We start from the raw sequence: 14,823 nt of genomic DNA, 5'->3' as shown, positions 1-14,823 counted from the left end.
CATTTTCTTGGAGAGCGAGGTATGAGGGTATGAACTGCCATGGCTGTTTGGCCAACAGAACGGGAAGAATTTGGAGCTGCTGGAGGTCACAGCATGAAACCGAGGGTGAGGCTAATACCATGGAAGTCAGAGCAGAGAGAACCAGGTACTTGCACTTGGTGACAATATTTGCATCATTGGGAACTAACCAGACGTCTGGACTTTTCAGTTACAGAAACTAAAAAACTGCTAAAAATCTCTTCCTTTTCTTTCCCATGCTCCTTTTTTCAGGTCATTGAGCTGGCTTTCTGTCCCTTATTGACAACTGAGTCCCAGATGACATACTTTTATTCAACTATGCCGGCTTCTGTTGCCCCATGTCTTCTTTGACCCACTAGTAAGAGACTTTGATTTTTTTCCTTTTTATGTTACATTTTAGAATAGCATTGGCATTTTGGGGGGAAATGTGAATAAGTGCTATAACATGTGCAAATATGTCTGAGTCTTAGGAAAAGAAAGTATATGGACTTTGTGACTAAAACTTTTGGTTCTGAGTAATTTGGGGTTTACTGCTGACTTAAGAAATTACTGGTGGGTGTAAAATGTTAAAGTTGCTGGAAAACCACTGGACACGAAGGGCTTACTTTACATTGTGTTGCCAATAAAACTTTAAACACTGAGCTTGGGAGAGATAGTCTTTAAATTATGAATGTTCCAATTGTACGCTTGTTAGTTATTAGGAACCTGGTATGGAGATGAGGTTTGAGTCATCAAAAATTTAATTTGCCATTATATGATTAAATTCTCGCTACTTGAGGTTTATACACTTTTTCCAGTAATGGAGCAGTAGGAAATTATGGTGCTCTCTGAGAAACACAGAATGATTTTAATAGATGAAATTCCATCATACAAATTGGGGTACTTTATTATCAGAGTATATTACTGTATTATGTTTACCGATCTTTTTATCTCAAAATCTACTATCTATAGTATTTTAAAGAAATCATGCCATTAAATTTTCCTTTTAGCATTCATTTCCTGCCTGCTCTCTTTTATTGTTATCTGCCGGTGTCTCTTATCAGTTAAAAGATAGCGGGCACCAAAGAGTTAACTACTTAACAGCAGTGGCCCACATCTTCTACAGAACTCCCTTTGAAACATTCTGCCAAATGCCTCAATGACATCAAAATAAACCATACTTTTGATCTTGTGTGACAGTAACTCTGCTGAAAAGCAATGGAGAACTTCTGTAGCCTGATGTATTCTCAAAAAACCCAAACCAGTTCCCAGTTCTCGCCACTTCCCTATGTACTCACTAAATTAAAAAAAAAAAAAAGAATTTAACAATTTATTCTAGAGCAGTAGCTCTCAGACTACTGCCTGTGGCTCAAATCTCACCAATGCCTACTTTGTAAATAAAGTTTTATTGAAACATAGCCATGTTCATTTGTTTACATGTTGTTTATGGCTGTTTTGATGCTACAACATTAGAAGTGAGCAAATGTGACAGAGACTACATATGGCCCACAAAGCCAAACATATTTACTTCCCCATTCTAAGACATAATCAAGAGACTAATGAACCAGTTATAGCTGTCCCTTGCTATTGAGCATGCTCAAGTCCCTTAGATAAAATGGCAAAATATTTGCATATAACCGACACACATCCTCCTGTATACTTTTTAAATCATCTCTAGATTACTTATAATACCTAATACAATGTAAATGCTATGTAAATTGTTGTACCGTACTGTTTATGGAGTAATGACAAGAAAAAAAAGTCTGTACATGTTCAGTACAGATACAACCATCACAGGTCTAACTACATAGTACACGTCAGCAACAACATAACACCCCCATCCCCACCCCCGATATTTTCCATCCGCGGTTGGTTAAATACGAAGATGCAGGACCTATGGATATGGAACATGCAGATATGGAGGGCAAACTGCATTTAATAACAGGTTTTCCGAGGAAAATGTCTTACCATATTTACTATATATATTATGAGATGCTTCTTGAAGTATAAAAAGCATTATACTGTCTAGAATCAAGGTTATTAGATAATCCATTTAAATCAATTATGTACTGTCTTAAATCTCACTCCCACAATAAAGACAACTCTCTCTTAACTACACTGTTCGACCCTTTGCAAAATTATGTACTGTCTTAAATCTCACTCCCACAATAAGGACAGACAACTCTCTCTTAACTACGCTGTTTGACCCTTTGCAGTTTGAACATGACTTTCCTTGAAAGGGGAGGCAAAAGCAAGAGAGGATCCACACTCCTCCAATCTCTCTGCACTGTCCATCAGACCAGCTGACCAGCTGACATCAGGAGCAGACCCAACACTTCCAAACTAAACTCGAAAAACTTTTTTGTTACCCTCATGAATTTTCGAAGTGTCTGTTTATTTGAGAACTATTATTATTCCTTCTCTGCTGCTTCTTTATTCTCCCCCCCACTTTGTCCCACCCATTCCATCTACTTTTAGAGCAGAACCCTATTTACTGGTAGATGGGGAAGGAAGCAGGATGGTTTCTTTTCTCTACTCCTCAGTTCCAGGGTAGGATAGGCTCATAGCAATGTAGCCTTTTTGGCAATATTCCAACAGTTCTGTGCAACTCCTCTGTATTTGACCTAACTGAAAACAGTAAGTGGATATTTTATAAGCTTTCTCCCACTCCCAAGGCAGTTAAATGAGCTGAATATGATATACAAAGGTCAAGATGACCTCTTCAGGAAGAAAAAATGTGCTACAGATCACAGCAGGTTAATAAAATTTCTCTCCGCTTCTATAACCCTAGTCAAAAAGGATTCACGCTAAGGTTCTCAAAAAATTCTGAGTCCTTTGTAGCTTTCCCTAATAACTGCTCTCTGAGCTTTCTGCAGACTGCTTAGCTGAGATTTTTAGAACCCATCCACCTTCTTCTCAGACAGCCTACCTGATCTTGAGCTAAACCACCCATAGAGAGGCGTCACATTACCATTTCGCTTGTGCCCAACATCTGCTCAGGCAGGACATAGGCCGGAAACTATTCAACTCTCAGAGCAAAATAAAAGATGATCACCACCCAGGCAACTTTTTAAAAGCATACCTATTATCCCAAGTGGTCACTAGTAGCATTCTGTGTGACAGGATATAGTGAAAAAGCAGTGATCATGTGGAAGACATATGTCAGGGCAGAGAGAGGGCCGCCATGAAGGTAACGGCGGTCTGCTTAGTCATCTGTCCCAGGGCTCAGCTTCCACATATTCACACCTTCTATCCTTTCCTCACTTAAGGATCTAGAAATTCTCTTAAAGTTTAAAATCTTATATAATAAGTCACTTAATAAGGGCAAGGTGGACAGTCATGGTAGGAAAAGGAGACTAGGATATGTGCAACTCTATGTGTGGATCATTATAAATTAAATAAGGGAAAAGGCAATTAAAATGATCCCTTTCTCATTTTGAGTAAGGGAGGGAGTGGTCAGAAAGTCAAATTTATACCACAGATTTCATTCATTTTGGTTCTAAGTTTTTAGACTTTTTAAGGGTCATCAGAATTACACCTACGTTGCAAATCTTAATTTAAACAGATTGTCTTTAAAACTGTTGCTTGTCTTAGTCTACAGCACGATACATAAAAATTTGAGATGTTTGCATATTCTCTATAATAAACTATACTTTAGTTTTCTTTATATTGCATAAAAGCACATATGTATTTATACAAGAGGCAGTGTGATATCCTGGCAAGAGCTAGGCAAAGTGAGATTTGAAAACTTCCTCCACCTCTAGGTTATGTGATCTGCCATAAGATGCCAGACTGTTTTCTCATCTATAAAACAGAGGAAATGAGCCTTTCTTACAGAGTTGTGGAGAGAAAGTGATAAAGTATATAAAGTGCTTAATTAGTATAGTATCAGATAGTAGGTGCTCAAAAAATATTCTCTACAACTCCTACTCATATTATGTAGAGAAAAGTTTCATAATTTTAAGAGCTTATCAGCCAGAGAGCAGATACCTTCCAGGTTAAATATACTATCTCCAAAGAGTGCCAAAGTAAACCAAAGCCTGAGTAATCCAATGTCTGAGAGAAACAGATTCTCCCTGTAACAATCTCTCTAACTAAAGTGAATTCCACCTGTTAGATTAGATATATAATCACCTTCAGGTTAACACTAAGATAAGCGCCTACAAAAACAAAAAGCAGTTCACAGTTCACTGTTTATTTGCAAAACTCTAACACCTATGCTATAAATACTAAATGGCTCATTTTAAAAATCTAAAGCTCTTTTTTGAAGACAGCCGTATTTCCCATGCTGTATGGCACTGGAGCATGATTTGGAATTGTGGAATTTCATACAGTGCTGCAAAATGACTCTGGCCTATTCTATCCCCATATCAACACTCTTCTTTACTATTAGCCTCTATATTCTTTAAAGCAGTGGCAACAAACTGGTGGCCCACAGACAACTGACATTGTATGGCCTAAAGACCTATTTGCTCTGGCTCGCTCAGAGTTATTTTTTTTAAAAAAGAATTAAAGAACTATGGCTAGAGTAGACAGATTCTTAGGGAAAATAAAAGATGAAAGAATATGAATTAAGGGATAAATGTCCTTCCTGAGCGATCAATCCTAATGATATTTTATCCATGTATTATAATTAATTAATAATGAGCCTTTGTAAGAATGTACGTTACTTTGAAAAATAAGAGTATGATTGAAATAGATATACTTGATCAAGATACAATGTATAGCACCACAAGGAAAAAAAAAATCTTTCAATTATGCTTGATCATTTTATCTTGGAAGGAGAAATAACAAACCTATCTTTAAAAATGAATGTTAGATTTATTTTTAAAATATTTTACCTGATTTAAATAATTTAGGCACTTTTCAAGACACCAAAGGCAACAAATGCAAGATTTCAGCACACATCGAGCACAGGCATTTTCCTGAAAAGGAGAAAAAGTTGAAATAATTAAAAAACTGAAGAATCAAACCATCATAAAGGATATTCCAAATGTTCGAAAAATAAACAAAAATTTAAAAAATCACAACGTGTGTTTCAAAGCCTCCACACCTATTCTTTTTCTCTCAAACTGTAATGGCTGAATTATTTTTAATTAGTTCAATATTTATTTAGTATCTACTGTAAGATAATATAATATAGACACTAGTGCTATGAAAGTGGAGAACAGAGAGAGACAACATCACTTGGGAGGTGGGAGGAATCAAGGGAGGTTCCCAGGAAGAGGTGGCATTTGTGCTAAGCTATGTTAAAATGTATGTTATTTGCACAGTCAAGGATAGGGAAGAGGTTCTAAAAAGGAAAGTGTGTGAGTTGATACAGAGGAAGAGAAGCACAGGACACTTTCAGAAACCAGTGATGACATGGATTTTGCCAGAACATATGGAGTACAAGAATGGGGAAGGATTAGGTTCTACTTTGTCAAGACCTTAAAGAAAACATTCACAGTTTGGACTTAAAACATCACATACAGAATCGAGGTCTGGATGTGCCCCCGAAAAGTCCAAAGAAGTATTTCCCCCTTACCTTTCCTTTCAGCTGACTGTGAAGGTACATAAGGATCATTCGTGGAATTTTGACTAATGTGATGATGAAAGATCCTTTTGCCACAGTACCAAGGTGATAACGAATAAGACGACTCACTGATGCCAAAATAGGTGTAAATGGCAAATTCCTTTTATCCCTATTTTTAAATTGACCAAAAAGACAATTAAAACGAAGGCTAGATCAGGATGTAAACACAGGAATGGTTTAGAGTCCAATGCAGTAAAAATTAGTTCATTTTTCTTTTTCGAAGCTTTATAACAAATGGCAAAGTAATATAGTACAACTAATATAAATGCTACAAATGTACCACATAAAATTAATGTTTCATTTCTCTATGGTAGTTTCATGGGGTTCTTATGCTCCAATATTTTAAGTTAAATACAATTGTGCTTTGAAAGCTCTCATTAGTAAATACTTATAAAGTTAACTGTACAATTAGAAAATGGAACTTTAAAAGATATTCAGTCTAGACCTGGTACCTCATTATAATAGAGATCTATGAGGTCTATTGCTTATATTCAGCTCTGACTGAAGTTAGGAAAGGGAGTCACACAATTGTTCTCATCCAAATAAATTAAAAAGTCTTGTTGTCCTTTGATAGACTTCTATATAAAGCAAAAGTACATAAGGCACTACTACAAGATTTGTTCTTCTACTAAATATAATTTATGTTATATCATGGCCTGTCATTCTGATTAATTTTTGAGAAAGTTTTAGAAATGTGTGAAAAATAAAATAACCACCTCTCATTTTCTTACCTTCCAGATTGATGAACTATAACTTTTTGGCATATTCACTTCCAATTACTTTTTAAAGAAATGAAACTCTCACAAGCCTCACAGTTCCATTCCCTTCAGGCACGATCACTTAGATGACCTTAAGTTTTCTGACAAGTATAAATTCTCACCTAGTAAAATAGTATGTTACCACAGCTCCAGCCACAGTCATCTGCTGACACGCTAGGATGAATTCACTGATCCAAATCAGGCCCACCACATGGTACCACCACATGTACTGCAGAGGCCCAGAAACTCTGAACTCCACGAAGCCTTGCTCGTTCTGAACAGCACTGCCTAGGAAAAAGTGAGGGAGGGAAAAAGAAGCACATAAAGTATAAACCAACCAATATGGCTATTAAATTCAAGAGATTAATTTCCAATAAGAGGTCCCTACCGCCCAAACACAAACTTTGTGATCACAGCGTTATTTCATTAAGGGTCAAAAATAATTATTATTTGAAAAGTTGTGAAGCCAAACATTATCAATTAAGCATTTTGTTTCCCCCAAAGCCATCATGCGTGGCTTTTAAAATGTGTTCTATTTTAATACAGTTCTTACCACATTATCCCTTATTTAGCTTGGGTACAAATTTTCAAATACTTCAATATTTTTTCTGATCTATTACTTATCCAATAATTATAGACCTCAATTATTAGCAAAGTACAGAAATTCACATTATATATTCAATTGGTGGATATGTGATGAATGGCCAGAGAAGTTAGATACACTTTACTAACCTTACACCACTCCTCACAATTAATTCCACTTCAGTATAATCTTTGATATTAAGAATGGGTACAAGCAAATCTTATAGTCTATGAACTGTACCATCACTAGGAGCGCTAGCTGGGGTTGAGTCATTTCCAAACTATAAAATCCGAAGGAAGCAAGTTGATCTTTAGCTATAACTGAGGTTTGAGGCAACTCCAAAGTGGTGCTGCATTCATTAGTTCACCTTGGAATAGATCCAAATGTGAATCAGTATAGGAGCTTACTTCAAATCCACAACCATCTCAAAACAGGATACAATTTCAGGCCTTGCCTGGTTTATACTCACTCTGCTAGTATGATCTAAAAATCATGAATAGAAAATGGGTAATTAAAAAGCCATAACCACTGCTAGTTCTGATGGCTATTAAACCTTAGTCAACAAATATCAGAAGAATTAAATTTCTTTGATGTTAACTATGCCAATGCAAATCAAATTCATCACTAAAAGAAAGAGCAACATGTCTTCTTACCAGCAGTGCCAAGAAAAAGAAGTGTCATGATCCAGTACGCCCAAAACAGAACAAGAGCAAAGAATGTCCAAAAGGGTTGGAAGACTAGCAGTGGCAGGTGAATGAAGACCTTGCCAGCCACATGGAACAAGGCGATAGTGAGGGCGACACGTTTACGCATAACCAACATTATCAGGAACAGGATTACCTGCGTGGAGAGAATGGAGGGAAAGGTGCCAGTTACCGCTGTAAGCCGTGAAAATAGAAACTGAATGGCGGAAATTTTTAACAGAATCCTTCATTCTAAAATGTGCAAGTTTCATCTACAGCCATGCCACCCTGAACAAGCCCAATCCCATCTGGTCTCGGAAGCTAAGCAGGGTCGGGCCTGGTTAGGACTTGGATGGGAGACTGCCTAGGAAGACCAGGTGCTGTAGGTGTAAAAAAATAAAAAATAAATAAAATAAAATGTGGAAGTTTCATTCTCTGAATCCCCATAATACTTTATCCGTCTGTATCTCTCTTGCAGCACTTCCTTTCAATCGTATGTTGAAAATGTCTTTTAAAGCTAAATAAAAAGATTTCTCAGTTTGTTAATAAATCACAGAATTTTTACTTTTCCTTTCTTCACTCATTATGATTCAAAACGTGTTTGTTAGTCAGGATGACACACTTAATTTATTTGAATAGATGCATGCTTGTCACTCCAAAGACCAGGAGAGAGAAAGCATGCCATGACTATACCTCCTCTCCCTTACTGAGCCAAGAGCTCCTTAAGAAGAGGGTCCACGCAAGATTCGCCCTTTGTTCACCAGCTCCTCTACCCTCCCACCCTGATACCTAGTACAGAAAATCATGCTTAAAAGATGATTAATAAATATTTGTAAAATAATAACAAATATCTTTTGTCGCCTATGGTTTTATGACAGCTTTCTTATTATTTTTTTTGTTTCTAATGTTTGATAAAAAGCTTGGGATTACACCTAGAGGTGAACTGAGGTATTTTTTTCTTTTTTTCAAAGAGGAACTAAAGATATGAGTATAGATTATTTAACCACGTGTTAATTAGTAATTTTATTGTATAATGGTTAGGCAGGGAAGCTCACGTATATTTTTGAAATAATATTGTTAAAACAAAAGTTTAACAGGAAAAAATGGGAAACTAATTAGTAAATAAGTAAATGAAATGATCTGGGGTGACTTCTTCCTTAATATACTTTTCTATAATAAAGAGAACTGTTTTTGAAAAGGTAATTACATTATCTAATGCCAAGAAGAAGTATATTCTTACTAGTAAATGATAATGTAAATATTCTAAGTGAAAATCCTCTCAAAAATCAGGCAGTGCAGAACAAAAACGTCACATCAAATAGCCCTCGTCAATTAGGGAAGTCTTTTGAAGACTTTTTAGTGTGCCATACTCTGTGGAACGGATTTTATCTAATGGAGATCAAAGTTACTCATGCAATAGCTAGAGGGGAGTTTCTGTTCCATTAATGATCTTTCGTAAATAAAAATATAAACCTCAAAGATACACTTAAACCTATACTCACTGTGAATACTGTAGCTGAAATAGCATAGATGAGGAGGGCCCGAAGATTGTCTTCAGCTACCTGAAGCTGTTCAGGAATAACTGTTTCTTTGGGAGACTTTCTTTGCTTTGCATACAGCCACCACAGTACACCTGTGCCACCTGAAGACAAATAAAATTGTTTTTGCAATAATTTTAGCATTAAAAAAAACCACGTAACATAAATCCTCAATTTTCTGGACCCTTTCTCTGCATCACTGTAGGACTAATGCAGCAGCAATCCATTTGACTGGGAGGTTACATAGCTATATCTTTTTTGCCAGCATCAGGGTAGCTCCAATTATTCACTATTATCTTCCACATTAGACACTTATAAATTTTCCAGTGTGTCAAATAAACTCCTTTCAACTGTATTTATGATTGACTTTGAAGCTGAGAGAGAGCCAGCAAAGACAGATACCCCTGAGAGGAATTGGTCACACAGAGAGCACCAGTGCCTGTTTAAGCTGGGGAGCCTGTAGGAAGCAAGCAGGGTCATAAGAGTCAGCAATAAAGCTGCGGAAGGCAAAGATCATCTCTGCTAAACTCATCACAGTCACCCCAGCCCTGAGCACCAACACAGTTATACAGTTGATGAAATATTTGTACAATGAATAAACGAAGATCAATACGATGAATAAACGAAGATCAAAAGAGTAGTTCCCATCAAAGGTAGGAACAAAGACAGGAAATCTTTGAAAAGCAATGGGTGCCAGGGATGGGAGTTTTTATCTTCATTACTGGTTCAGAGATTCCAAGGATAAGATAAAAATTATATAAACATCTAGGCAAGTGAGACAGGTTATGGGCAAAGGAACAAAATTTGTACTGGTCTCCAAGTTCTTTTCTGAAATAAAATACAGACACAAGGGAATATATTTTACCTCAAGAATTTTATATGGAACAAATTCAACAATCACATGTGAAGGTAAAGACAAACTTAGATAATCAAGAGGTGAGAATACATGTAACTCTTAAGATCTTCATGAATAAGTAACCTGAATTCAGATTCTGGTCAAAACAAAGATGAACTTAAACCAAGAACTCAAGAATGAAGGTTTATGAAAACAGGACCTGTAGTTCTCACTAAAACCAAGATAGGAAAACTTAACTGTAATTATGAAAGTTTGCAAGGCAAAAGGAAGCAAATTTCTTTAAAAAAATAAAATAATATTTTAACTTTAAGAATAACCTGAATACAAACTCTCAGATATATAAGAAGGGTGAAAAAGTGGGAGTGGGCAGAAGGGAGTGAGGGGAGGAGGAAGAAAGACTTATGCTAAATTTAAAGAGGTAGCGGATAACTCTACATATACGATTTTATTTCATCCTTTAATAAACACAGAATTCTAGATTAAAGAACATTTTCTAAAAATGTATAAGTTACCAACTGCAGAAGTAAAAATAAAATGTACATCATTCAAAGCAAGGGTGAAAATAACCAAAGAAAATATAGTTCATATTGCGAAGATAGGGAAAACAAAATTAGAAAGTATAAATTTAAGGAAAACATAAAACAGATGACATTGGTAAGACCAAGCATACTAGTTAGTATTATAAATGTAATGGGAACAAATTCCTCTACCAAAAAAAGTTTACATTGGGTTAAAATTTTTTTTAACTATATATATATATATTATACATAGACATGCACACACATGCACGAAAAGGTCTGGGTTTCAAATGCTAACAGTGGTGAACTGAGAGACGGGGGTAAATATAATTATAAAAAATTTAAAGGTGAAGTAAACACTCTTCTTTAAAGACACGAAGTAGCATGTGAAAATACAATGTTTATTTTCTTTTTTATATTTCTATTTTTTACCATGGAAGTAGTTAGATACCATGAGTAGGTATCACATTTATAACTGGGAAAGGAAAATTATTTTTTTTAAGATAATAAACACAGAAAGCCATGAAAGTTTCATTACAAATAGTAAAACAAAAACAGAAAATAGAATGTCAATAAAAAAATGAGAAATAAAATTTTAAACACATGGTGCACACACACATACACACACATACTCTGCCAGAAATACTTTTCAACCAGAAAGAACTTCAATACTTTAGAATGGCTGATTCAGGCCTTTAAAAAGAGAAAGATAAAAAGAAAGGGTCCCTTCACTTGCTGGGTGGGGAACACTGAAGAATCAAGTGAAAATTAAAGAGCCAGAAGCAGAACAGAGCCTCAGTTGCTGTCTTTTCTCTTGGGCTCTTACCCCAAAACGAATACTAACAAAATTATGTTAGCTCCTTTTAAAAAACATCTCCATTTGCTTTTATTCCAAATGCTAATGACCTTGCCATTTTATGTGATTCTGTGATCTTGTAAGTGAACTCACTTCGATATAATCCATTTACCAGTCTCCTCACAATTTAATTTATAAGCGGACAATTATTCAAAATAATCAAAGTAGTTCCAAGTTGAGGGAACATCAAAAGCAATTTTTAATTCTCAATTTTAATACTGAAAAACAAAGAACTAAACAGCTTACCAAGTGAACCCAGAATGACCAGAACTGTTACGATCCACACAAGTACTCTTGATATATACCTGATTATCACCATCAAAATCATGGATAGAACTGCAGGGAAGATAAATAGAGAACATGTAGAATATTGTTGGAAAACATTGGAAAATATAAAGAAAACCATTTCAATTGTTTTCTCCTAAAGAAATAATTTGTTGCTATTGACATGACAAGTTTATGACCCCATTTTGGGTAAGAAACTGGTTGCTTTTGCACTTTAACTTTGGTATTTGTACCGCGTGAATAACATCACCTGAAACCAAAGGCACCTAACCGTGGGTTTATAAACAACAAAAAAGAATACATGCAAATGCACATGGTGACTCAAAAACAAGACAGAACTGTTGTGGATTCACCACAGGAAGGCATCAGAACTCACATGCAAACACACATGCCAACACACAAAGTGCAGAGAATGACATGTCATGTTGGTGACCAGAAAAATTATCACACGTAGGCAGAGAGATCAGTTAAATCAGGTGTTACACTTCTTTGAGTAATCTATGCATTTCAGGACCACTTTCTCTGATGGCTGGGCAACAAGCTAGACAGTATTTTATCTTTTTCTAGTTGTTTCTCCTCTAAAATTCCAAGAGATGGTCTGACCCTATGGAATAATACCCTAAAGCCTACTGAGAACAAAATTCCTCCGACCTCATTGCTCAACTTGGGTCCTGATTGTGAAGCTCTTCAAAAAGGAGCAAAACTTAGTTTGAGTCATTTAGCCAGTTCTTCTTCCCATCCCAAGCTAAATTCCAACACGCTAAAATCTCAAGTGAAAAATCTCAAAAAAGAAAGTGGGAGAATTTAACTCTTTTAAGAATAAACCTGTGTCTGGAAATCATATTTTGTTCATCTTTAATTATTCAAAGGCCCACTTCACAAACAAATAGACAAAGATACTAAGACTCACAAGAGAACCACTCTAATTTAAAAAATGGATTTCCAATGAATTAACAACATTATCATCACTATTTTTAAGATTTACTTTTCTTCTTCTTCTTTTTTTTTAGGCGAGGCAACCCTTGGTTGACCTCACAGATTGCAAGGACCTTGTCAGCTTACAATCCTTTATTTTTTTTACGCCTACAGCACCTGGTCTTCCTAGGTGGTCTCCCATCCAAATACTAACCAGGCCTGACCCTGCTTAGCTTCCGAGATCAGACGGGATCGGGCTTATTCAGGGTAGCATGGCCATAGACTAGTTTTTTTTTTTCTTGGTCAAGTATTCAACTATTTCAGAAGCCAAATAATTTTTATATAAAGATAGGCTAACAGTCAAGTTTTTCTGGGTCATTTGCAAAGCCGAATAAATGGTTGGGATCTCTGACTTGGTGACGTTATTAAAGTACTCAACTTTTGTAATAAATGTCCAGGAACCAAATACATATAGGAGCATTTCAAATACCACAGAAAGAGCTTTTCATATGGACAGCTTTATTTCAATTGAGTCAAGAACTACCTGAGGAAAATGAAAATGCTTTCTAATGACGAGATGGAAATACAGCTAGTCTTCTCAATTACTATAATTGTTGTTAACAAGCATAAATGCCCATTTTACTACTATAATGAAATGGTTATTTGGTTCCTACCACAGTTTACTTCTCCCAACTATATGTATAGACTACGTATAGTTATTGGCTAACACAGGGAGTTTACATCTTGAAAATAACAGTTTTATTTGATAATATTTTATCTACTTATTGACCAGAAAACTCAACGGCTAACAAGTGGAGATTTCCTAATTTTTCCAGCAATACAGTGATATTATAAACTGTTGCAATAAAAATTACATATTTCAAAAGTAATCTATTAGAAATCTTTGTTTTTTGATAAAAACATATATGAAAATATGTGGCCTCTTCTTATAAGCAAATAAGCCAAAGATTAGATTCAAAACTAAAAACAAAGGGGCATTGATTAATTAAAAGAAGGCTCCTGCTTTAATGTTAAAGGTTATTACAGACTTAGTAATCAAAGTTTGGGAAAACACCAGTTTTCTCCAATGAGAGAAAAAGAAATGAGTTTCAGATATATATATATACATATTTATAACTATATATAATCTGAAACAATTATTTTGGCTATGGGAAGGTCAACATTTTACAAGTATCCCCAGTTGTATTCATATTTTGGTTAAAAGACAAAACAGTCTTCTTCTGCAGTACTATGCAATAGCTAATAATGAGAAAAACAATTACCTAGTGATAACAAGCAAAGTCCCAATATAATTTCTTTGCTGGTCATTACTCCACTAATCAGCCTGTGTAAGACACTATTGTCACTGACAAAGGTGATCAGGGCCTCTGCAAACTTGGCATAGCAGGAAATGTTCACAGGAGCACAGCGATGGAAGAATGGAATAGGTGCACTGGTGACACAAGAAAAAAAATCAGAAAAAAAATTACTCCTACGTAATATAAATGCCACATCAAACACACAAATGAAAGGTGAATATGACTGCAATACGCTCCACCCTCCACACATCATATGGAAGCTAAGAGCTGTGAGCTTAATGCTATGAAGATGACTGTCATGGGTAGTGATGCAAATCTTACCACAAACCTTATCAAAGAGGGTGGAGTGCATATTCCGACAGAAGACATTACCCTCCCCTTCTGAAAAGAAACACACACACATGGACACACACATACACACATACAGAACTACTGAAAGCAAAACCAAGCACTTAAACTTCTCAGCCTACACATCTATCAATCAAGGGGCAGATGACAAAACTTACAAACATGTACTTCATTGAACTGAAAATGAATTTTTGCTATAAGCTACTTAAACAAACACGTGCTTTTGCTTGAAATGTGCCACCATCAATAGAATGTTTCGTCTGTCAGAACAGCATATAAAAACTTAGATTAAAAAAGGTGTTTGGGCACAAGCTTAATAACTCTCATATAAATTAAGTCATGCCAAGACATCAACAGACAGCATAATATGCAGCTATTTAAAACAATAACCATGAATACCAACGTATGGAAATACTTATGATGTAACAGTACAAGAGAAAAAAATTTATATCTAATGTGATGATTGCATCTCTGCATAAAAATATATAACACATAAGAATGGAAACAAAAAATATAAACAAATGAAAAATTTCTGATTTGGTAGGGTCATGGGATTTGGGGTTATTTACTTTCTTTTTATATGTTGTTATTA

At 35.5% G+C, this 14,823-nt stretch overlaps 1 protein-coding gene, 1 non-coding gene and 1 pseudogene across 2 annotated transcripts in view; 1 reads left to right on the top strand and 2 right to left on the bottom strand.

The window, feature by feature from the left end:
- SLC44A1 (solute carrier family 44 member 1) overlaps nt 1–14,823 on the bottom strand; it is a 116,582-nt gene that overhangs the window by 50,256 nt on the left and 51,503 nt on the right. The window contains exons 5-11 of the mRNA XM_006906071.3: nt 13,848–14,017; nt 11,611–11,700; nt 9,099–9,238; nt 7,567–7,753; nt 6,453–6,618; nt 5,525–5,681; nt 4,839–4,922 (exon numbers count right to left, since the gene is read on the bottom strand). Coding sequence (XP_006906133.1) covers nt 4,839–4,922; nt 5,525–5,681; nt 6,453–6,618; nt 7,567–7,753; nt 9,099–9,238; nt 11,611–11,700; nt 13,848–14,017 — 994 coding nt within the window. The remainder of the gene's footprint in view (nt 1–4,838; nt 4,923–5,524; nt 5,682–6,452; nt 6,619–7,566; nt 7,754–9,098; nt 9,239–11,610; nt 11,701–13,847; nt 14,018–14,823) is intronic.
- On the top strand, nt 7,867–7,985 carry LOC112473153 (annotated as a pseudogene).
- LOC112473147 lies at nt 12,730–12,848 on the bottom strand. Its single transcript, XR_003043928.1, has one exon. It is a non-coding gene; the product is annotated as a 5S ribosomal RNA (ribosomal RNA).

Source organism: Pteropus alecto, unplaced genomic scaffold, assembly GCF_000325575.1.
Source record: "Pteropus alecto unplaced genomic scaffold, ASM32557v1 scaffold111, whole genome shotgun sequence".
Lineage (NCBI taxonomy): Eukaryota > Metazoa > Chordata > Mammalia > Chiroptera > Pteropodidae > Pteropus > Pteropus alecto.
Note: the sequence above shows the minus strand (reverse complement) of the source record. Positions and strands in the feature narration are given on the sequence as shown.